This window comes from Grammomys surdaster, unplaced genomic scaffold (assembly GCF_004785775.1).
Source record: "Grammomys surdaster isolate TR1022 unplaced genomic scaffold, NIH_TR_1.0 125178, whole genome shotgun sequence".
Taxonomy (NCBI): Eukaryota; Metazoa; Chordata; class Mammalia; order Rodentia; family Muridae; genus Grammomys; species Grammomys surdaster.
In genome coordinates this window covers 399,063-423,306 of record NW_021620070.1, presented here as the reverse complement: position 1 = coordinate 423,306, position 24,244 = coordinate 399,063, and the positions used below count along the sequence as shown (strand labels likewise).

The following is a 24,244-nucleotide window of genomic DNA, read 5'->3' as shown; positions in this document are numbered from 1 at the left end:
ATCTTGTAAAGATTCTCTTCACTTAGTGGGATTTTTTTACTATGTTGATTGTTTCCTCAGCTATACAGAAGCCTCTTAGTTTTATGAGGTTCCATTTGTCAGTTGTTGACCTTACTTCCTGAATGAATGGAATTCTATTCAGAAATTCCTTTCTTGCATCTAAATCTTGTAGGGTCCTGCCTATGTTTTCTTCTAGTAGTTTCAGGGTTTTGAGTTTCACGTTGAGATCTCTGATCCAGTTGAAGCCCATTTTTGTGCAAGGTGATGGATATGAGTCCATATTCATTTTTCTATATGTGAACATCCTGTTCTCCCAGTTGTTGAAGGTACTGTCTTTCCTCCAGTGTGTATTTTTGGCATCTTTGTGTAATATCAGATGGTTGTAATTACTTGTCAATGATAGAGATGTCAGTTAATTTTTACTTACGTGTGTGTGTGTGTACTTTTGTGAAGGGGTACATACTAGAAAGTAGATTTGGAGGTCAGAAGACAGTTTGCTGGTGTCATTTCTCTCCTTCCACCATTTAGCTTCTGGAAATTGAACTCCTATTTCAAGCTTGGCTATGAGCCCTTTATATCAACCGATTCATCATCTTGTTGGTCCTTATATTTATTTTTTAAACTAAATTTATATACACACACAATCTTCTATACAAATACTTTTAAATTCTTCCTTATTCATTTTGATTTTCATTCAATTTCATGTGCATGTTAATGTATATACTTAGTATACAGTAACAAACAAAACCCACTACATTGAAAACTAGCTCTCTCCAGTTCTCCAATCTTGCTTCCTTTTCTTCACAGCAACTCAAACTCAACCAACTGTTCCCCAGCCTTCTAACTTTACCTCTTTCCTAAAGATGACGCCTCATACCTCTTTTAAAAAGGATACCAACGTACAGTTACTTGGTTCTATAAGCTACATTTGCTTTTATTTCCAAATAGGGTCTCCTGCAGTTATTATGCCACCATATCTGGTTTATTGATAGATTTGCTTTTTAAATAGTTGTTGTGGAGGACAACACTCTGGGAATTCTTTGGACCTAAGAATTTAAGCACAGTCGTTGGAATTTTTTACATAAACTATAAACATATTGAAAGTTTTTGAGCCTGGAAGCCAACAAGAATCTCACTGAAGGTGGCTTTTGAGAAAAATTGGTGTGAAAGGTGGGGCATTTGTTATGAGTACAGGGCATACACTCAGAATGAAGTTCACTGGTCTGCGAAAGGGAATTGGGATCGCCTCAGAAGCCACTCTGGAGTGCAATCTCTTGACATCTTGAGGTTCAAGTGGGGTTGCGGTTTGGCATGGTCTGGATTCCCAGGGCTTTAACCTTGCCCATTCCTTATATCTTTGACACTCCTATTCACAGGAGTTGGCATTGATCCTCTGGCTTTTCTAACATAGCCCTTATAACTTGTCAGTCACTTGCGTGTAGCCAATCACCACCTAAAACGTAAGCACCAATGAATACGCAGATTCGCAGGAGGGGAGGCGGGTCTGCAGTGCAAACGATCCAATCACTGATGCCAACGGCCGACACCTCGGAAAGCAGTTATTTGCTCTGGTGCTTTCTTAAGATGGCCGCGGGTAAGGACGGATGTGGCTTAGAAACTGCTGCTGGAAACGGGCGGCGGCTCCACTTAGGGATTCCTGAAGCAGTGTTTGTGGTAAGAAACTCTGTTTCTCGGTGTCTTGATCTGAGGTTGAAGATTGCTTTCCAGTCACTTCCCAGGCCTGGATCGTTGGGAGGAACTGAGCTAAACTGAGCTAAAGGGTCCCGGAAGGGAATGCCTGGCCTGTTGCCCCAACCAGCATCTTGGCTTTTCAGGCCCGGCGAGGGATAGCTTTGAAGAAAGGTAGTCCTACCTGGGCCCAGAAGAGGGAGCAGGGAGGAGGACTGGGTATCAGGAGCTGGATGCAAGGCGGGTTGGGGCATGGCGTCCTTTGAGACTGTCCAGTTGCTGCCCATTGTCGTCTACTGTTACCTGGAAAAAAAAAAGCTGGTTATTGAGCTCAAGACAGTGCTGATGCTGGAGATGTAGATGGATGGACATTTAGTACAGTGAGCAGGCAGAACAGCTGTTAATAGAGTGTGGGTTCTGAGTGGTACCTAGTCAGCTTGAGCAAGGTCCGTTTTCCTTGGGAATGGAACCAGACTGCCTAGAAAGTAGATGTTAGCACAAACGTTAAGTCCATGTGTTCTTGCTTTAAGAATTGAAGCTTATGTAATGAGTAACCGGATAGTGTTAGGTTTTTGAAACCATTTTTATTTAGTTTTAGTTATACTGTTTAAGCAGTTTGTAGACAACGAATTTTAGGCAGTTGTGAAAATTGTGGGGAATGCAATTGGAAGGTTTTTTGTAACGGGACCACCCAAATTCAAAGAGAAGGTTTAAGTTGTGTATATTTTCTCATTCATTTGTACCGAAACATTATAAAATCTTAAGTCAAAATTTCCTTGATCTTTTCTGGTATATATCAAAAATTATAGATACTCTTTGTCTTATCGCTAACATTCTTCAAAAGACCCTTTTTCTTTTACTTAAATCACATTTTATATTGTATATTTTAATATGCTAGTGAAATAAATTTTTGTGTATATTCCCAATGTGCCGTGCCATAAAAAATATTTTTCAAGTTATCTTTACATGAAATAATATTTTCTGAGGTTCAGAAATTTTCTTAGAAAATTTGCAAAACTTCAGGAGGGAGTTGCTGTTGTTTGAATTTTGTAGATGTAGTTGATGAAACCCAGAAATAGAGGATATGAATGAGGTATCCAGAATTAGCATTTGAGCAATCAGGAGGGCTTCAGAACCTCTTTGGTCATGCTCTGCTACTTAGAGGTGAGGAAGTTTTGTGGTATTTCTCCTGATCCTACTATAATGCCTGATATATATATATATATATATATATATATATATATATATATGATTGTAAATATATACATTTCCATTGTGTCTTAAATGTAACATAGTAGCCAGATAGCAGTAACTTCAGAAATGGAATTAATGAATACAGACTTTATCTGAGGGATTTATAGTCTTATCCTAAAATATACTTTTATTTTTTGAGACAGCTCCACACTGTAGCCCAGGTTGGCCTAGAACTCACTGTTTGGATTTAGGATGGCCTCAAATTCATAGCACCCCTCCTACCTCTTCTTTCCAAGTGTTGAGATTAAAGACAGATACTGTGACACCTGGCTGTAAAATTTTATGGTTAAATTTTATACCAATAAGATATAATAAGCAGTCCAAACTTTACATAATTAGCTTGATGTTCCAAAACTAATGGAAGTGGCATGTAACAACATAAAATTCTATGTTAGAGTGTATTTAAATCCTGCCCAACTTCCATCTTGCTGCTTAGTCTTGAGTATCTATGGATGACAATATTTATGGACTTATTTTGAAAAATAAAATATGTGTTCAATTGAATTAAATCAGTAAGAAAAACGATAAATTTGGTACACAATTTGCTCAGTTCTTTAGTGACTAGGGCACATGGGTAGGCAGTGTGCTTCATTGCTAGCAATTTTCATATTTATTACTAGGGCCACATGGGAAATGTATAAAACAGATAAGTTCATGTGTCTTAAATTAAAAACAGAAAAATAAAGAAAAAAATTAGCTACATAAAATATGTAAACTGAAATGGTCTTTCTCTAACTTTTTTTTCTTTTTTGAGACAAGCTATTATGTAGTCCAGGCTGACTCAAATTTGTTGGCTCCTTTTGCTTCTACTTCCTGAGTTCTGGGATAACAGACCTATGCCATTGTGTCTAACTTATCTTTAATTTTTCTTCTGGCAGTACTGGGCATGACCTAGGGCCTCCTGTCTTGTAGGCAACTAATATGCCACTGACCTCCAGCTGCAGCCATTTTTAACTCTTTATGTTTTTAATTAAAACAAGTCTTCAGAAATGAAAAATTAGTTATCTCTAGTTGAGTCTCACTGGGTACATTAGCCATACTTAAGGGTGGGTTCCATGCTGGGCAGTAAGTAGATGGCTACTACAAAATCAATTCAATCGTATTTTTGTAGAATTTTTGTGTAATATTGTTTGAGCATTTTTTGGCCTTTTGCCTGGATGCTATCATTTCAGATTTTGTGTTTTTATGAATTTTTTGCTTTTTCATTTCAGCTTTTAAAATTATGGCTTTTTGTTTATTTGTTTGCCTATTTTCTAAAGAAAGAGTAATTGGGGAGTTGGGGAGGTGGGAGGATCTTGGAGGAGTTGGGAGAGGGGAAACTGATCAGAATATACTTTATGAACATTTTTTTCCAAAAAATATTAAATGAAACAAGCCTTTGAGGAAAGCAAAATTGTTCTTTTACATTTTATAAACAAAGTGGTAAAAATCAGATTTGTGATATGAATTTAAAATTTTGTATATATTATTTTTCATATTAAAGGAAGATGTAGATTCTTTCATGAAGCAGCCTGGGAATGAAACTGCAGATACAGTGTTAAAGAAGTTGGATGAACAGTATCAGAAGTATAAGTTTATGGAACTCAACCTTGCTCAAAAAAAAAGGAGGTAATCAAAATTTCTACATTTAAAAATCTTTATTATAATTATTAATGAATATAAGTTGTACACGCTAATGAATTTTACTCTGATATATTCATACATGCAAATATTGTGCTTGGATCATATTCATGTTTCCTGATACCAACCACCCTTTCTTTTTACTTTAGTCTGGTGTATTTTGTTTAACATGATAACCTATATAGTTCTGCTAGTGATGTTGCAAGTGACATATTTTTATTCTTACTAAATTATTGCATAATGTTCTATTTCTACATACATACATAGACCATACAAACATACCTGTTTATCCAATTACCTGTTGTTCTTGATTATTGTGAATAGTGCCACAATATTAGTATGCACACAACTTGGTTACTTTAATTCCTTTGGATATGCACTCAGGAGTAATACAACTGAATCAAGTAGTATTTCCATTTTTAGTTTTTCAATTATGTGTGTGCTCACATGTGTGCAGGCTAGCTGACATGTGAGCCTCTGGGCAGTTCTCATCTTGCCATGCTGAGATTACAGATGCTAGCCATTGAATCCTGGTGGTTTTTTGTTTTGTTTTGTTTTGTTTTTGTTTTTTGTTTTTTTTGTGAGATTCAGAGATTGAACTAAGGTTGCTCATCAGTAAGGTAAGGAGTTTGGACCATTTCTTTGGCCTCATTTTTATGTTTCTGAGGAACATTCATATTGTTGTTTTTATAAAAGGTATTATAATTTGCATTATGTAAGTTAACATTGCATTTATATGATATAGCAGTATATAAAGTACCTTTTTCCTGTATATCCTTGCCAATATTGCTAATTAATTAATTATTTTTGAGATAGGGTCTCATGTAGTGCAGGCTGGTCTTGAATTTGCTATGTAGTAAAGGATGACCTTGAGGTCCTGATCCTTCTACCTCTACCTCCCAAATGTTTTGAGTTACAGGTATGTATCAACTTAGGGCTTGGTGTGTACTAGGCAAGTGCTCCACTTTTCAGTTATACTGCTAGTCCTTTTTATTTTTTATTTTGAAATAGGTTCTTTAATTGTCCAGGTAGTTCTTGAACTTTCAGTCTTCCTATCTCTGCCTCATAAGTATCTGGGATGACAGCCCTGCATCACAGCCTGATGTTTTTGATGATATTGTTTTGATGAAATCTCTGTAGTTTTAATTTGCATTTCTGTGAGGCCTAAAGATGTTGAATTTTTCTTTATACATTTATTAGCCATTTGGTACTTCAAATCATTATCCACTTAGTTATTAGAATATTTTTTTCTTTTGTTTTTTTTTTTAATTCTTTACACATTCTAGATAATCAGTGTGCTGTTAGGTGAATAGTTGACAAATATTTTCTACCCCCTGTGTACTCATTAGTCTACTGATTGGTTCATTTGCTGTGCAGAGCTTTTTAATTTGGTATAATTTCATTTTTCAATTCTATATTTTGAGCTATTGAAAAATTGTAGCCTATGTCAATAACTTGAAATATTTCCCTCATGTTTCCTGTAGTAGTTTTGAATGTCAGGTGTTGACTTCAAGATTTTTGATGTAGTTTGAATTTTGATTTTTTTCCTTTATTTGTACAGTGTGATGGGAAATATGGTTTTAGTTTTTTATATGTGGACATTCAGTTTTCTTAGGACTGTTTATTGAAGAGACTATCTTTTCTCCATCAGATGTTGTTGGCATCTTTGTTGTGATGTTTTAGCTATATGCCTTTATTTTTAGATCCTTTGTTTTATATCAGCAGTCTGTCTATGTGTCTGGTTTTTTTTGTCATTATTATTTTTTTTCTTATTCATCCAGCATTGCTCTTTTTGTTCAAGATTACCTTGGTCATTTGGAGTTTCATACGAATTTTAGGATTGTGATTTGTAGTTCTGTGAAGAATGTCATTGGAATTTTTCTGGACTTAGCATTGAATCCAGAGAGTACTTTTGGTGATATGACCATTTTTACAATATTAATTTTGCCCATCCATGAACATAGAGTGAACATCCTTCTACCTTCTAGTTTCTTTATTTCCTTTGTTTAGTATTTTATAATTTTCAGTGTAGAAGTATTTTACCTTGTTGGTCAGGTTTCTGTTTTTTGTCTCAGTGTGTTTTATTCATTTGTGGCTATTGTGGATGGAATTGTTTTTCTCATTTCTTTCTTAGTGAATTCCATTATTGCTGTATAGAAAATATTAATATTTGCTTAAATCATTTACCAATTCATCCATCTACTAATCAAATCCAATTCAGTTTTTCACTGAAATCAGATGAGATTATCCTTGTTTTCAGAGTGAGATGGATGTAGATTTAGCAGTTGTAAGTATCTTTTGATGGAAACTTTGGAGTTCTCTTAGTATAGAATCATATTGTAGCTAATTTGATTTTTTTCCTTTTCTATTTGACTTCCATTTATTGTTTTGCTGGCTAAAATTTGAAATACTATATTGAGGAAGAGTGGCAAGAGTAGATAGAGATCTTTGCCTTTCTTTTGATAGCCCATGACTGTCTTCATTATTATCTTTGCATGAAGTAGGAGTCAACATTTATGTCTCAGCTATCTCCATGTCCATATCATTTTCTACCTTGTGTCTGAGTGTATGCTGAGTATGCGTATCTAAAACAGCCCCATACAGTATTACATAGGTGCTTGATGTTTTCAAATTTGAGATTTAATGTACTTGGATATATCTTGTTTTAATAATTAGTTAAAATGAATCTATTTTTAAATGAAAGTTTATAATCAAATGCAGAGCCTGTGAGTCACTTCTGCAGAATGTGGCCTGTTCTAGAAATGTTAACAACAGTGAGTTGAACATATGATGAAGTAAGGCTTTTTATACCATGTTGTGTGTGTCTGTGTGTATATATGTGCTTAGTATTACATCTTATTTTTTAATTTAAAAATATTTTATGTGGGGACTGGAGAGATGGCTCTGTGATTAAGAGGACCAATTGCTCTTCTAGAGGACCCAGGTTCAATTCCTAGCATCCACATGGCAGTTCACAGTAATGTTACTCCAGGGTCTAACACTCTCCAACAGACATAAACATGGAGACAAAACTCCAATGTACATTAAAAAATAAAATAAATATTTTATATGTATCAATGTTTTGCCTACCTATATGGCTCTGTACCATGTGCATGTCTGGTGCTTGTAGAGATCAGAACTGATGTCAGATCTACAACTGGGCTATGGATGGTTGTGAGCCACCACCATGTGGGTTCAAGGAATTGAATCTGGGTCCTCTGAAAGAACAATTGCTCTAAACCACTGAGTAATCTCTTTAGTCCCTTAAATATTTTAATTAAATGTTTGAATCCTTAGTATTTTCTATATGGTTTATTAAATATACTTAGTTTTGCAATATTTACCAAATATTTTCTTATATCAAAAATGTTTAAATGAAATTTGTAAAATATAACTTACTTGTAAATATTTTTAAGGACATATTAGTTGAAAATTGCAATGCTAGTAAGATGGTTGTGATACTTATTTTTGCCAGTAAAATACTATGTTAACCTTTTTTTCCCTCCTCACAGACTGAAAGGTCAGATTCCTGAAATTAAACAGACTTTGGAAATTTTGAAATACATGCAGAAGAAAAAAGTAAGTGTACCTTTGTTTGCCAGTATAAGCAAATCAGGAATTTTTTTGGCAGAGACCTGATTTCCTTCACTCTTTGGTTATTGGTATTTCATTTGTGCTGTAGGATTCACCCTATCTTTTTGAGCATATGCAGTAATGTTAAAAGTAGTATACTTCCATCAAAAAGATGACTTTGTGGCCTTCCCCTAAAATGAAGCTTAATTCCAAGGTCCTCACTTAGATTATGTTGTAAAATTTTAATTGGAAATGATGTTAGGTATTTTTAAAATGTTTTATTCTGAGGTAATAACATTTAGGAGTATATTTATTTATTTGTTTTTATTTTTATGAATGTGCTACTGGCATACTGGCTTTGTAGAAGGAGTTTGGGAGTGACTTCTCTGTTTCTGTTGTTTTCTGTTTTTGTATTTTTTGGGGGGTTTCTTGTTTTTATTTTTTGTTGTTTTGTTGTTGTTTTGAATAGTTTGAGAAGGATTGGGTGTAGATCGTCTTTAAATGTCTTTTATAATTCTTCTGTGAATCTTTCTGGTCTTGGACTATTTTTTAGCTGGAAAGATTATTATTACTATAATATCATCTCCTTATTTCTTAGGAGCCTGTTTAGGCCATTGACTTCTTGGTTTAATTTTGGTGGTTTGGCTGAATCCTACTCACCCATTTCTTTTAGGTTTTCCAGCTTAATGGATTATAGGTTTTTAAAATATTCCTTCATAATATTCTACATTTCTTTGATGTCTGTTGTAATATTACCCTGTTCATTTCTGATTCTGTTAATTTGGATCCCTCTTTCTTTTGGTTAGTTGAGCCAAGAGTATCTTAAGTTTTGTTTGTCTTTCAAAGAATCAGATCTTCGGTTTTTGATTCTTTAAATTGTTTTCCTGGTTTCTATTTAGTTGATTTCTGCTCTGATTTTTATTATTTTTTTATGTTGATTTGGTTTGGATTTGGTTTGTTCTTTTGAATTTCATCATTAAACCATTTATTTGTGTTCTTTCTGATTTTTTAAATGTAGGGCACTTAGAGCTGTAAACTTTTCTCATAGGGCTGCTTTTAGTGTATCTTAGAGATGTGGTCTATTTTAGAAGACGCTTCCATGTGATGCTGAGTAGAATATATTCTTTGGTCTTTGGGTATGATATTCTGTAGATATCTGTTAGGTCCATTTGATGGATGATGTCAATTAATTCTGATGTTTCTCTGTTTTTTGTCTAGATGACCTGTCTATTGGAGAAAGTGGGGTATTGAAGTCACCTACTAATGGATTGATGTTTATCTGTGTCTAAATTTAGTAGTACAGTTTTTTTTTTAATGAAATTGAGTGCCCCAGAGTTTGTATATATGTTTAGGATAGTAATAGCTTCTCGGTTAACTGTTCCCTTGATTAGAAGTTGAGTGTCCCAGAGTTTGCATATATGTTTAGGATAGTAATAGCTTCTTGGTTACCTGTTACCTTGATTAGAATGATGTGTCTCTCTTTTTATCTGTTCTGATTAATTTTAGTTTGAAGTCAATTTTGTCAGATATTAGGAAAGTGACATCTGCTTGATTCCTAGTCTCATTTAAGTACTTTTGTTTTTCCTTTTATTCTAAGGCATTGTGTATCTTTAAAACTAAGATGTATTTTGGAAACTTATCATAACCTTTATAGCTGTAGGGACTATTGTTATTTTTATTTTATGGATAAAGAACTTGAGGCATAGATAAACAGTGACATACTAAATTTACACAGCTAGTAAGTAGCTGAGTCAGAGTCCATGCCCAGTCATTTGGTGATAACAGTCATTTATTTCTTTTCTAAGTAAATCTTCATGATGGTACTGTTTTAAATGTCTTGGGATTATGAGTGGGATTCCTCCTTTATAACCTTGATATCAACCTGGCCTGTTTGTGGTACTATCCTTTCTTTAAAGGAGTCCACCAATTCAATGGAAACCAGATTCTTACTGGCAGATAACTTGTACTGCAAAGCTTCAGTTCCTCCTACTGATAAAGTATGCCTGTGGTTGGGGGTAAGTAAATGTTACATCGACAACCAGTAATATATTTGTAAACCAGTGTTTTCTTACTAGATAACAGTATTTCTTTTTAATATGTAATGTCTTTATCTCCCTTTGATTTTAGAAGGAATAAAGCTATAGAGTTCAAGTAGTCCTTATTAGAAACTGACTGGAATTAGGAGTGTTTTTAAAAGATGTTTAAAGATTTTTCCCAATCAAGACAAAATTGACCAAACCTGTGTGTGTGTGTGTGTGTGTGTGTCTGTGTGTCTGTGTGTCTGTGCACTCAGGGCTTTGAGTGTGCTGGGAAAGCAGTCTACCATGGATCTACATTCATCAGCCTTTTTTTTTTTTAAGTCAAGATCTTATATGTAGTCCATACTGTCTTCAAGTCATAGTTTTCTTGACTTTGTTTACCAAATACTGAGATTGCAGACATGCCACCATGCCCAACTATTTCTCTAGTTAATGTTTTGTCTTTTTTTAAATGTTTCAGAAGGAAGAGAGTAAGGAGAGGATGTGGCTCATTTGGTGAAGGACTTGCTTTACAAGCATGACAATCTGAGTCTAATACCCATAACTCACATAAAAAATGCAAGACATTGTATGTTTGTGATCCTATCCCTTGGGAGTCAGAGATAGGAGGATCACTAGGAGTTATTGACCAATTAGTCTTGCCTAATTGGTGAGTTCTGGGCCAGTGAGAAACCCTATTTTAAATGATCTTGAGGATTACACCTAAGGTTGTGCTGGTGTTTGCATACATGTACACATATATACAAACATATATAAAAAGCATGTAAACAGAAGGAAGAGTAAAAGTCAAATAGTACTGTTTTACTTCTGATAAATGTTTGTCTATAAGAGTGTAATAGTTCTAGAAAGAGCACTATAAATTTAAGGAGAAAAAGATTATAAAAACTTTGAGGTTAAAAATTTTTTTTTAAAATTTTATATTCATGAGTTTATTTTATGTACTTGGATCTATATACACTGCATGCATGCTTGGTGCTCATGGAGACCAGAAGAGGGCATCACATTCCCTGGAAGTGTAGTTAAGAGATGGTTGTGAGCTGTTATGTGGGTGCTGGAAATTGAAGCCTAGCTTGCTGGAAGAACAGCTAGTGCTCTTAATAACTGAGCCATCTCTCTAGCCACTAGAATCTGTTCTTAAAAATATTCTGTTTTAGATGCTTTCATAGATTTTGTCTATGCTTTTTCTTTTTTATTTTTCCTTTTTTTTGCTGTTTTTTTTTTTTGAGACAGAGTTTCTCTATGTGTCCCTTGCTGTCTTGAAATTCACTATGTAGACCAGGCTGGCCTCAAACTCAAAGAAATCTGCCTGCCTATGCCTCCTGAGTCCTGGGATTAAAGACTGACACTTGTCTGTGCTTTTTCAACTTTGCTTTCCTTAGTCCCCAGACCTAGCTAAATATAGAATTTTTTTTTAACTCTAGGCAAGCTTCCATGCAAAGTAGCAAGTGTACAATGCACACTGTTTCTTACTATCCAGATTGCCTATTGGAGGGATTTTCCTTTGCTGCTGTTGGAAGAGATACTCTAGTGCTATGAACAATAGATCATTTAACAGGGAAATTTACTTTTATCATATAATTAATCTACTCAATTTTTGTTAGTTGAGTTCATTTCAGTTTTACAACTGTAATTTCCTGTTTAGTCTTAGTTCTGTTTTTAAAAGGAAAGATTCAGTGTTTATCACTTAGGCTTTTATTTTCTTTTAACATTCTCTGAAAATTTCACACATATATACAATGTATTTTCATCATATCTATCCCCACTATGTTCCTTCAGTTCTCCCAGGCACTTCAACCTGTTTCCTTCTAAACTTCATGTGATTCTTTTAATCATCATTAATAGCTCCCTGGTTTCAATTAGTACTGACCATATATGGATGGCTATAGGAGCCATCTGCTGAGGCATGGGCAACCTACCAGTGGCAGCATCTCTGAGAAAAGTGACTCTCCTTCAGCAGCTAAGGGTTGGGCATCTGAAACTCCTCCTTTATCCATGCTGGAATGTTAACTAGATTAATCTCATATAGGCAGTCATGGCTACTGTGAGTTGATTTATCAACCATGTCATGTCCAGAAGACAGCATTTCACAGTTCTTCTCTGGCCTTTATATTCTTTCTGGCCACATCTGTGATGCTCCCTGGGCCTTGGATTGGGGGAAGTTGATGTAGAAAACTTTTATGGCTGAGCATTCACAGTAACTTATTCTGAACAGACCAGTTATCAGTCTTTGCATTAATCACTCCCCACTGCAAAAAGAAGCACAAATATTCTAGTATAAACAAAATATTAAGAAGGCAGTTTGACATGACCATTTAGTGGAACAGCAGCGATAAGCCCCACCTAGGGCTGGTCTATGATCTCTCAGTCATGGGCTACTAAAGTATAGAAAATATACCTGAGTGTATCAGTGTGGAATGGCTGTCTGTATTTAGTTTTTCTTTGACCATGTGGTTCTTAAAATTAAAGTATTATTTTATTTCAAGAAAGATGATTTCTTTTGTGTGTATATGAATATAATTTTGGTCCCATTCTCTAATTTAGAAAAATAATAATACTCAATATGTTAGATCTCCTTTGTTTTTAATATCTGTTATGTTCCCTGTTTTTGTCTTTTTCATTATATGTGATTTTCTTCTCTATAACTTTTGTTTGTCCTTGTACTTATTCTGTTTTTTTCTTTTATTCTTTCTTTTAAAGAAAGATTTATTTTTATTTCATGTCTATGAATATTTTTGCCTACCTTTTTATGTATGCATCATTTGTATGCCTGGTACCCATGGAGGCCAGAAAAGGGTGTTGGATCCACTGGAGCTGGAGATACAGGCACTTGTGAGTAATTGGAACTCAACCAGGGTCCTCTGGCTAACAGACTATGAGATGTATGTACTCTTAACCCCTGAGCCATATCTCTAACTCCTCTTTCACTTTCATCACTTTATTTTCATTTTCTTTGCTAACTTCCAGCTTTTTTCATCTTTATTTTGTTTTATTGTCTTATTTGAATACTTGAATTCAAATTTCTTTCATAGACCACCATTTCCTACAGTCTTCAATATTATAGAAAATAGAACCTTTTATCTGGTCATTAAGAACAAAACCTTTCAGTCATCTTTGAATCTTTTAAATTACTCTGTTAGCCAGGTCTTCAACAAACCTTCTTCTAAATATATTGAGAAGCTAACAGTTTCTCACTTTTTTGCTGGAAGTACCTTGCCATCTTTGTGGCTGTGACTGTGGAAGTAATGTATGTATATATTTTCTATAGCTTCCATTATAAGATAGTGTCAACTTGGTGTCTTTTGTGGTTCTGGGAGCTAGAAGTCTGAGATTAGCCTTGGAATCAGGGTCATTTTTTTCTAAGGGCTATAAGGGAAAAATCTCTTCACTGATCTCTGCCTTTATGTGTCCTTTATAACCTCTGCACGTATATGTTCAGAATTTTCCTTTTTGTATTAACGTGTGAATGAGCTAATTTTAACTTGGTTACATTTGTAAAGAAATTATATGCTTAAATAATTTTTGAATTATTTTTTGCAGTCTGAAGTACTGAGGGTTAAGACTGGAATTTTTTTGGGGGGGAGAAGAAAGATATTGCTTAATCCATAATATATTTTATTTCTGCATAAGATTTTAGGTACCAGAGGTTGGAGCTTCAGTATATCTTTTGACATACACAGTTCAATTCAAATTAACATCTTAAGTTCATTTTCTTGCTTCTGCCCCTATATTCCAAAAGCCTTTTCAAACATAATGAGTAGAACTATCCTTTAAGATCTGTTGAGTCATGCCATTATTCTGTCTAAACTTTGTGGTCATTTCTCATCTTATTTCAAGGAAAACCTTTTGAGTAGCTGGCAAGTCCCAGTGCAGCCTAGTACTCTTTGATACTTCTCTTACCTAATATTCCAGTTTCTTGTTTTCTGGTCACACTTAGACTTCTTCCTAGACCTAGATTATGGTGATAAATAAGTAAAGGCTCTGCCTCAGAGCCTTCATTCTGGAATTCTTCTCTTTAGCTTTTCTAGCTATCACTGCCCAAGCAGTTATACTTTTAGAGCACATGATATCATGTCATTTCTTTGCTGAGGGCTCTATCATTTCCTAAAAGCTAGGACCACTTCCTCTTTGGTACAATGTGACTTTTTACTTAGTCTCACAGATATCTTGTAAACATGGTTTTTTTTTTCTCTTGCTTTCCTTTTTTTTTTTAAGATTTATGTGAGTGTGAGTGAGTGAGTGCGTGTGAGTGAAAGAGGGGAAAGAGGAGAGAGAGAGAGAGAGAGGGAGAGGGAGAGGGAGAGGGAGAGGGAGAGGGAGAGAGAGAGATATTTTAATTGATTGATTGTTTTGAGTATAAGTATTTGCAGAGGCCAGAGGAAGGAGCCTCTGAAGCTGGAGTCACAGGCAGTTGCCCAGCATGGTTGCTGTGAACCAAACTCTGGTCCTTTGGAAGAACAGCATATGCTCTTAACCATTCTGCCACCTTTCTAGCTCTTGTTGTCCTTTTAATCTTGCGATAGAGTTTTAACATTGCCAAGTTAAGAAATATTTAAGTTGTCTTTGGATTTCCTGTCTAGTGAACAGCTCTATGGCCGATAGTTATGCATATATAAACCAGTAAAGAAAGGCTTCCCTTTTTGTACACCTCTTGGGAATAGAATTGTTAAGTCTAAGAATAAATCTATGTACTCCACAAAACAATTTTTGAGGTAATGTCTCATTCAGTACAGAGTCTTAAAATGATCATTTAAGTGGGTCTAACTGGGTTGGTTCTCTGCTCAGGACCCAAGTGTTACAAGGCCAAAATTAAAGTACCAATATGATTTTCAGCCTCATTCCAGTGCTATATGTAGAACTGAAGTCCTGTTTCCTTGTTGGTGTTTACAGTGAATGTGCATTTATTGCCTTATGAACGAACCCTTCTGTCTTTAAAGCCAACAGTGACAAGAATAATCCTATATTTCAGATCTTTGCAATATTTTCTTGTGCAATCAACCTTGAACAATTCTCTGTTCCTGAGGTTTGATATAGATTAGGCTTATCCAGGTCATAGCTATATGTTACGATCCACTCTGACAAGCAAATCTCTCTAGAGCCACAGATTTAGAGTGGGACTTGTGAGCTTAGAGAGCCATATTTCCCCTAATAGAGAAGTCTATCACAAAAGGACATACACTTGTGTGATTTCATTTATCAAAAGTTCAATTACAGACAAAACTACACTATTAGAGAAGTCAGGAAAATGATTAATTTTGGAGTGAGAGTGTTGGGGATAACTAGAAATGTACACAGGAAACATTTACAGTGTTGGTGATTATCTGTTCTCTGCCTGGGTAGTTTGTATAGATCCTCTGGGAAGATTCAACCTTCTTACAGGCCTTTAAAATTGAATAATAATTATTTTGCGATGCTAGGGTTGAATTGAGGGACTTAATGTCTGTTAAGCTGTTGCTGTATTTCTGATCTACACCAACCCCTTAATTATTATTTTGACTATACATATTTATAGGGGACAATATGGTAATTTAGTCTGTCTATATAATGAATACTGATTTACTAAGGGCAATTAATGTTTCCATCCCTTTACCACTTTGCATTTAAGCTCCTGTTTTCTAGTATTTTATCAACTATATAATAGAGGTCAGGCATCATAGCAGTACATATAATCTTAGCATTTGGTAGGCTAATGGCCTCAAGTTCAAGGTTAGCCTGGACTACCAGGTAAGACTGTCAAAACATCCCTTCTCCAAATATATAGAGATAGTACAGTGTTATGAATTGTAGTTAATAGTGTTCTTTAGAACCCTAGAACTGTACTTTACCCATTACCAAATTCCTTCTATCCTCTATCCCAAAATTCCTCCCAGTCTCTGATAATCACTATATATTCAGTTTTTTTTTTTTTTACGGTTTTTCGAGACAGGGTTTCTCTGTGTAGTCCTGGCTGTCCTGGAACTAACTCTGTAGACCAGGCTGGCCTCGAACTCAGAAATCCGCCTGCCTCTGCCTCCCAAGTGCTGGGATTAAAGGCGTGCGCCACCACCGCTCAGCTACATTCAGTTTTAAAAAGCATCTACATGTAAATAATATAGCTTGCTTTATTTGTCCTTTGTGTCTGACTTAAAACTCCTGTCTTCCAGTTAGTGTACTGATATTATTTGGAGTCCCATATCTACGCTGTGTAAATCTCAAATCATCTCTTTGAGACTTTCTCTCTTGTTAACAATTAAGATAAAATTTGCTATTTTTGTTTTTTCTTTTTTTTAATTTTTATTTAATTTTTAAATTTTTTTATTATTTTTTAAGTCAAATCATAATTTTTACTTATTCACACAGGGGTTATAAACACAGAAAGACAGGACGTGGGGAAGGGGATGACACTGGAGTGTGGGTGTTCAGGGGGAATACAGATATCTTTCAGAACATGGTATCTGCTGGGTGAAGGTTCAGGGGACAGGTTACTATGACTGTATCTATGGTTCACTTGTCTTTATCTAAGTTGGTATTATCTGCCAAGGCTACCTATTTACAAGGTCTATGACTACTCAGGCTTATAAATTTCCATGAAAGCTGCCTGTTTATAATAGCTTATAGCCATCTGTTTCAATGTTTTTCCACAGAGACCCAAGACTTGGTGTTAGTATACATGTATGACAGGCCTATTGCTGATATTAGGCCTATGGCTGATTTTAGGCCTTCAGTGTGTAAAAAAATTGCTATTTGAAAGTATATAGTTTTTATTGTGTTGATAGTTGTGCAACCATCACCTCTTTGTATCTCCAGAACATTTTATTTACCCCATAAAGAAACTCCATTTCTTCATTCTACATTCTTTTTACTACCTCCTTTCCTCTGGTATCCACCACACTTGACCTTTACCAGATGGCTAAGAAGCTGTAGCAACTACCAGTTTATTTTCTTTCTTTGTGTATCATCTTCATTTCTTTACTGCATCCTGTTGTGTGTATAAACCACACTGTGTTTATTCATTATCAACTAATAGATATTTGGTTTATTTCTTCTTTTTGGCTATTGTGAATACATTTTGTGACAACATACAGTTTCAGTGTTTTTGAGTTATGTATGTTTCCTGGCTTTTAATGTTTGTTTGTTTGCTTGCTTTCTTGCTTCCTTTTTTTTGTGATACAGAGTCTTTCTATGTAGTCCTGTCTTTCCTAGAACTTGCTATATAGAGTCTATAGCAAGATTCACAGAGATTCTTCTGCTTTTTCCTCCAAAGTTCTGGTATTAAAAGCATGAACTACCATGTCCAGCCTATTAATGTTAGTTTTGTGGGAGTTTTTTGTTTGTTTTTGGTTACTGCTTTTTAGTTATTTGAGGTTGAATAACTACCATTACAACCACCTATCTTCTTGCAGAACACAGAGCCTTGCATAAGCTAGACAGGTATTCTACCAATGAACTATGTCCTTACTTGCTGTTTTTTTTGTTGTTGTTGTTTGTGGCAAAGTCTTCCTTTGTTGCCCAGGCTGGCCTTGACCTCCAACTCTTCCTGCCTCAGAATCTTAAATGCTGGGTTAATGCTTTTTGCTTTATGCTTCTTTGTTTTTTGAGAGATTGTTATGTATCCTAAGCTTGTAATAAACTATATAGCTGAGAATGATCATGAACTCCTGACCCTTTTTGTCTCTCCCTCATGAGTACTGACATTACAGGTTTGAGGTTTTTTGTTTGTTTTGCTTTCTTGAGATAAACTCTTACTAGATGGCACAGGCTGGCCTTGAACTTGAAATTCTTCTTCCTTATCTTTCTGCATTCCAGGATTATAGCCATGAGCCTTTATGCTAAGCTTTAATTCTTGTTTGGCAAATACATTTATATGTAATTTAAGAGGCACAAAAGCACTATCCTAGTAATTTTCTCTTGCTATAACTGAATTATCAAAGACTGGGAAATTTATAAAGAATTGAGATTTATTTGATGCATCTGGAAACTGGGAAATTCACAAGGATAGTGTTAGCATCAAGTGAGAGCTACAGGTAAGAGCTGTATCATAATATGGCAGAGGACATGACATAGTGAAACAGTAAACATACTAGTTTGGCTCTCTCTTTTTATAAAGTTACTAATGACATCTTGGAGGTTCCTTTCTCATGATGTCATGTAAGTCTGATTATTTACCAAAGATGTCATCTCCAAATACCACTAGTATATGAATTTGGTACTTTTCATTCTGGAGGACAAATATTAAATTTATAGCAAGGGCATCTATGAAAGCCTACTTCTCATTAGCTCAGTGTACCTGCCTTTAAGTAATCAACAGTCTATTTCTTGATATTCTTCAAGAAAAAATTAATACATAGGTAAGACCACATCCATCTGTCTTTTTACAGAAATAGTAACACACACTATTCTACCTTTTGCACACTTCATTTCAAAATGTGTGTTGTGATTTTGTGTATCGATACCTCATTTTCTATATACCTGTAATTCAGTGGTCAGCAAATTTTCTGTAAACTGTCAAACAGTAATATTTTCTGCTTTTTAGGATATATGGTCTTTGTTTTATGCCCTACTGTAGCAAAGTCCAAGACAAGTGGACTGTGTTTAACCCAAGGGCTGCAGTTTTCAGATATTTGCCCTAAGCTAGAGATTATTAAGTAATTGTCATGACTATTTTTCTTCAGGCTAATGTAATGCTTGAATATGATATTGATGAAGCTCAAGCATTGTTGGAAAAGAATTTATCAACTGCCACAAAGAATCTTGATTCTCTTGAAGAAGACCTTGACTTTCTTCGAGATCAGTTTACTACTACAGAAGTCAGTATCCTTTTAATAAATAAAAGGAGAAAGATTTAAAAAAAAAACTTAAATATTGTTTTCATGGGAAGAATGACTTTATTCTTAAATAAATGTGAAGTTAGAGATTGCATAAGATAATGACTGTCATTGAAAAAGTTTAAAGATTGAATAATAAATTAGAAATGTAATAAAGACATGGACAGCAGGTTCACAGTGATGAAATAAGTTTGTTTTCAAATATTTTACTAAGATATCTTTATAATAGGATAATTTCACAAACATTTAAAAGTCTTCTATAAGTTAGGTGAAGTGATCCATGCTTGTAATCTCAGCACTTCAGAATCTGAGGCAAGAGTATTGTCAACTTGAGGCCACCCTGGGCTACATAGTGAGACCCAGTCTTTAAAAGGTCTTTGCAATTTCTGCAAGTGTGCTAAGCCATAGAAGTCAAAAAAATCAGTAGAGGGGAAAAAGTGTATTAAAGTCTTTCCCTGTTAAAACTGCATATATAAAATAGGTCCATGATGACCTCATAGAAGTTATAAAGAAGTCCATGTATTTAGCATCAGTATAATTTAAAGTTTTGGAATGATAGATGTGTCCTGGAATTAGGTCAGGAAATGCTTTTTTAGGAGGTAAAACTTAAGCTGTTTTGAAATGGAATACAAAATTTATAGGGGAAATTTGGAGGGGAAGGAATGCTTACAAGCTCTTTTCTCCTCTGTTTTCGTTTCCTTTTTGTTGCTATGGTAAAACAATCTGACCAAAAGCAACCTAGGGGAGGAAACCATTTATTTGGTGTGTACTTCCCTCTAGGTTACAGCTTATCACTGAGAGAAGTCAGAGCAAGAATTGGAAGCAGAAACCACATAGGCTCACTTCTTATTGACTCTCCCATACTCATCCTCAGCTAGCTTTTTTATACTGCCCATGGAGTGGTGCTATCCACAGTGAACTAGATCATCTTACATCAACTAACAAGACTATTCCATACAGACATGTCACAGGCCACTCAGAATGATGACTCTGTGTCAAGCTAAAGCTAAATCGGACACTGCTTTGGCTCTTCTTTCTGTTACTGAGACACTCAAGAAAAATACCTAAGTGCCATCCTTCACACTTCTTTTCCTAACAACCAAGATTGATTCAGTCATGTCAGCTTTTCCCCATGAGGCTTTCTGAACTATGATATTACTTAGTTTTGGTGCTGTAGAACCTACACATAGTAGACCTGTTCTTTACAACATCTCTAGCATGAATTTACCAAGTCACACATCTTTCTTTTAATTCTCTGGTTATGATACTTCAATTATTAGCTGGTTTATATAATATATGCATATAGTCAATCTTGAGTGCTTCCCACCAGTCTTATCTCATACCTCAGCCAGTGTCATCACATGCAATGAATTTCATAAACAGGTTCTTCTCTAGAACATTACAATTTTCAAATAACTAGTTGCTTTATTTACCCCTAAAATGTCCCAGGGTGTTTGTTTTTTCTTCTTTTGTTTTTTTATTTGTTCCTCCTACCTGGAATGATGTCCCTTTATTTACTTGGAGATACTCCTTTATTGTTCATATGTCAGTTTAAGCATCAGAGCATTTCTTAACATTTTGCAATACTGTCAGAGTGGGTTTTTTTTTCTGTTTTGCACATAATACTTTGTTTTCCTGGCTTACCCCAAGCTCTTCAATTGTAGGAACTACAGTCTCCCCAACATGTAGTAAGAAAATTCTTGGGTGAAGCAAGATAGGTTTCTTTTGAGGGTTTGTGCCAGGATTATCATCTAACTAGTGTTGTGAATGCTTGATTCACCTGTTTAATCCCTAGTTCCTCAAAAGGCTAGACCTTCCTTGGTGGGGGGGGGGGGGGGCTATCAATTGTGAGGAAAAAGGAAATGTAATGGAAAAGTCACCCAGATTGAGTCCTAGGAAATTTAGAGAAGTGCCACTTATCATCAATATAATAATGTATAAATTGGAAAAGTTAGAATGGTAGAGAGACATTAGAGTATGTTCTAATGAATCTAAACTCCATGAGGGAAAGGGCTTTACCTAGCTTGTTAAGGCTTTGTAGAATACCTAGTCAAACACAGTAAACTAAAGGATCTTTTAACCCAGATAAAGTTTTTGGTAATTGTACTCATTTTAACATTCTATGTTAGGATATAGAATAGACAGGATTTTCTTAGCAATTGATAGTATAGCAACATAGCTGTCAACAGTAGTTGCCACTAGTCTTTTTGTTTGTGTGATTTCTGTATTTTATTTTAGCTTTATGAGTAAATTATAATTTCATTTGTTATCTTTGGAATTATATTTTCATTTTCCTTGACAGTTCTTGTAGATATGGCCAGGGTTTATAATTGGGATGTAAAACGAAGAAACAAAGATGATTCTACCAAGAATAAAGCATAACACTGGCAATTGAAAATGTGATTCAGGTTTCCAAACATGTTAAATAAGCCAATGTTTAAAGATTGATATAACTTTCACTGATTTTTTTTTCCACAGCAAGATTAAAATTTAAAAACACTGTTTTATTTATTTATGAAAACAAAATTACTTTCAAATATTTTATGAAATTAACAGTATTTTTTTCATATTTCCCTAAAATGTAATGCTGCTTTTGTTTTTTTATCTGTTATAAGACAACTCTTAACTGAAATGGCCGAAAACTGTGAGGAATGCTATGGAAGCTGCTGAATGCTGGGCACCAGAGCAATTTTCTTTTTCTTTATTGATTGATGTTACTCTCACTTGATGTGGTAAACCTTCTAGAGGCAAGAAAGACAGACAGTTCCATTATTTGTAAAATTGTTCTTCTTTAGTACTTAAAGGATATTATCATCTTTTGTTGCTGTTTTGTTCTGTAAATGGGGTTTCATGCATTTCTGCCTAGCTAGTAGCTTTTATGATACTCTGAACCTTTCAGAACATTGTTGTTAGCTTTCCTACACAGTATGAAGGCTATTGACGTACATAACACTTTGATCCCAAGTAAGTATACTGTGTCTGCAATGCCAGTATAAGGGAGACTTGATCAATATGAGAGAGTACTACCCATTCAAAACTTTAAGCTAAGATAATTTTATATTATATAACAGTTTTCCAAAGCACCTAGAACAGGAATAGTAACATAAATATAAATCTGCATTGTTTGAAAAGAGTTGTAAGCTTTTCTATTCATGATAAAATTGCATAGGACGGATATAATCTCTGGAAAGCCATTGGTACTGACTGTGGTAAAAGTACTTGGTGATACAGATTCTGGTAAAAACATGTGCATGTTATTCCATCTCCATGTAGTAAAAAGTATACTTGTACAATGTTTTGTACTTGTATTTCATGTTATTAAAACAGTGATGTTCAACCTGTTGCCTGACAATTTTTTCATTTTATTCTTTGTCTTAATCTGTCTAGGTTTCTGGCAAATACCAAAAGTTAGGTAAAACAATCATTTATGTTGCATTGTTCTGAAGACTGTTAAGTCCAGTTGAAGCACAAGGGCAGAGCCTTTATGATTTACTCATTTTTCACCCCTCCACACACATATCATAATACTTTGGGGATATTAGACTTTGTTTTAACATGAGAAAATAATCTCAGATAATATCTTAACATGAGTCTCTTCACAGTTTTTTATGAGATTCATTTACTTATACATAACTAGTATATTTTAAGAGCTTTTTATATTTTTAGAAATAACAGAAAACCTTTGGAAGGAATAAGCAAGTAAGACTTTAAAATATACCAAACTTTCTTTTATATTATTAATTTTTTTGGATCATACATTTTGATCATGTTTTTCCCTTTCATCAACTCCTCTCAAACTTTCTTTTAGTTTTTTTTTTTTTAAATAAATTTTCTTGGCCTTAGACTCATGATCTTCCTGCCTCAGCCTTCCAAAGCTAAGATTACAGGTGTGTGCTACCATCTCTTACCTACTTCCCTGTTAATCAGTATATCTCTATGCCTAGCTTCTACTTTTTGTTTTATGCATAAATTTATAGAAAACAAAATAGTATATTTATAATGTATTCATTCTTAACATGAAATTGGCTCAAATAATGCTCTCTTCTTTTGAGACAGACTCTCAGTGTCCCCAAGTTTGCAGGTCCTTCTGCTTCTACCTACAAAGAGTTAAGATTACAAGCATGAATCATCAGGCCAACCTAATACTCTTATTTGAATATTATTTACTATTTTTACAGTAAACTATAAGTGAAGCACAGTAAGCTCATTCTTTTTATTAGACATTTGGGTTGCATCTAAACTGTGTCTTTCTGTATTCATATAAGACTTTTTCCTGTATTTAGAATTTTTTCTGAAACTAGATTGCCAAAAAAATGAAATTATAGAGTTAAAAGTTCTATCATTTCACTGTTGAGTTAACAGAGCTTGATACAGCTGCTTTGAGAAATAAGTGAAGCATTGTTAACTAAGACCCACAGCAGCTTGAGAAATTATTTTCCTTTTCTAAAAGCTCAGGATCATGGGTAATTTGTTTATCTTTTAAGCAAAGACAAGCCAAACTGGTATTTTCTTCATCTGGTTGTTTGTTATGTAATATTTTCCTAAACTTACATTTTCCCTTTTCTTAACTTGTATTTCACATTCCCTCCTGCCATATAAAGACTGTGATAACTGTAGGGGTAGCACCTTGTTCAGGGCCATAAAGCATGTATAATCCAGAATAAAATTGTGGTCTGACTTCCAGGTAAAAATTCTTCCTCTGTACCATGGCTTGGTACTTTAGAGATATCTAAGTATGAAATGTTAAATTTAGTTTCATTATGAACAAATTTTCTCTTTTTTCATTTGCTGTTCTCAGCTTGAAACTTAAGTGATGGGGGCTGGAGAGATGGCTCAGTGGTTAAGAGCACTGACTGCACTTCCAGAGGTTCTGAGTTCAAATCCCAGCAACCACATGGTGGCTCACAACCATCTGTAATGAGATCTGATGCCCTCTTCTAATGTGTCTGAAGACAGCTACAGTGTACTCATATATAATAAATAAATAAATCTTAAAAAAAAAAAGAAACTTAAGTGATAATACTTTTAAGTCATAAAATATTTTTCAACCATTTTACTTTTGTAGCTGCAATTTCATACCTATTTCACAGCCATGTCTGTGCTTGTTTTACATTGTGGCATAAGTTGCCCAAAGGAACTAAGTGCATGAGCAACATCCATTACTGCTGTTTGTGTGTTTAACTATATCCTTGGAACTGGAGTTATAGGAAAGTGGCCTGATGTTGGTATCTGAATTCGGGTCCTTTGCAGGAGCAGTATGAGTATTTA

At 34.7% G+C, this 24,244-nt stretch overlaps 1 protein-coding gene across 2 annotated transcripts; it reads left to right on the top strand.

The window, feature by feature from the left end:
* Positions 1-1,552: 1,552 nt before the first annotated feature.
* Positions 1,553-22,313, top strand: Vbp1 (VHL binding protein 1). 2 transcript variants are annotated; one of them, XM_028785258.1, is made up of 6 exons: positions 1,553-1,674; positions 4,427-4,551; positions 8,076-8,142; positions 10,053-10,151; positions 18,824-18,962; positions 21,288-22,313. In XM_028785258.1, exons 1-6 carry the CDS (start codon positions 1,585-1,587, stop codon positions 21,356-21,358), a joined length of 591 nt encoding a protein of 196 aa, XP_028641091.1. In that variant the 5' UTR covers positions 1,553-1,584; the 3' UTR covers positions 21,359-22,313. The 2 variants fall into 2 exon arrangements, with proteins under 2 accessions (XP_028641091.1, XP_028641092.1); XM_028785259.1 differs by having other exon boundaries at positions 1,578-1,674; positions 18,824-18,958; positions 21,592-22,313.
* The last annotated feature ends 1,931 nt before the right edge of the window (positions 22,314-24,244 follow it).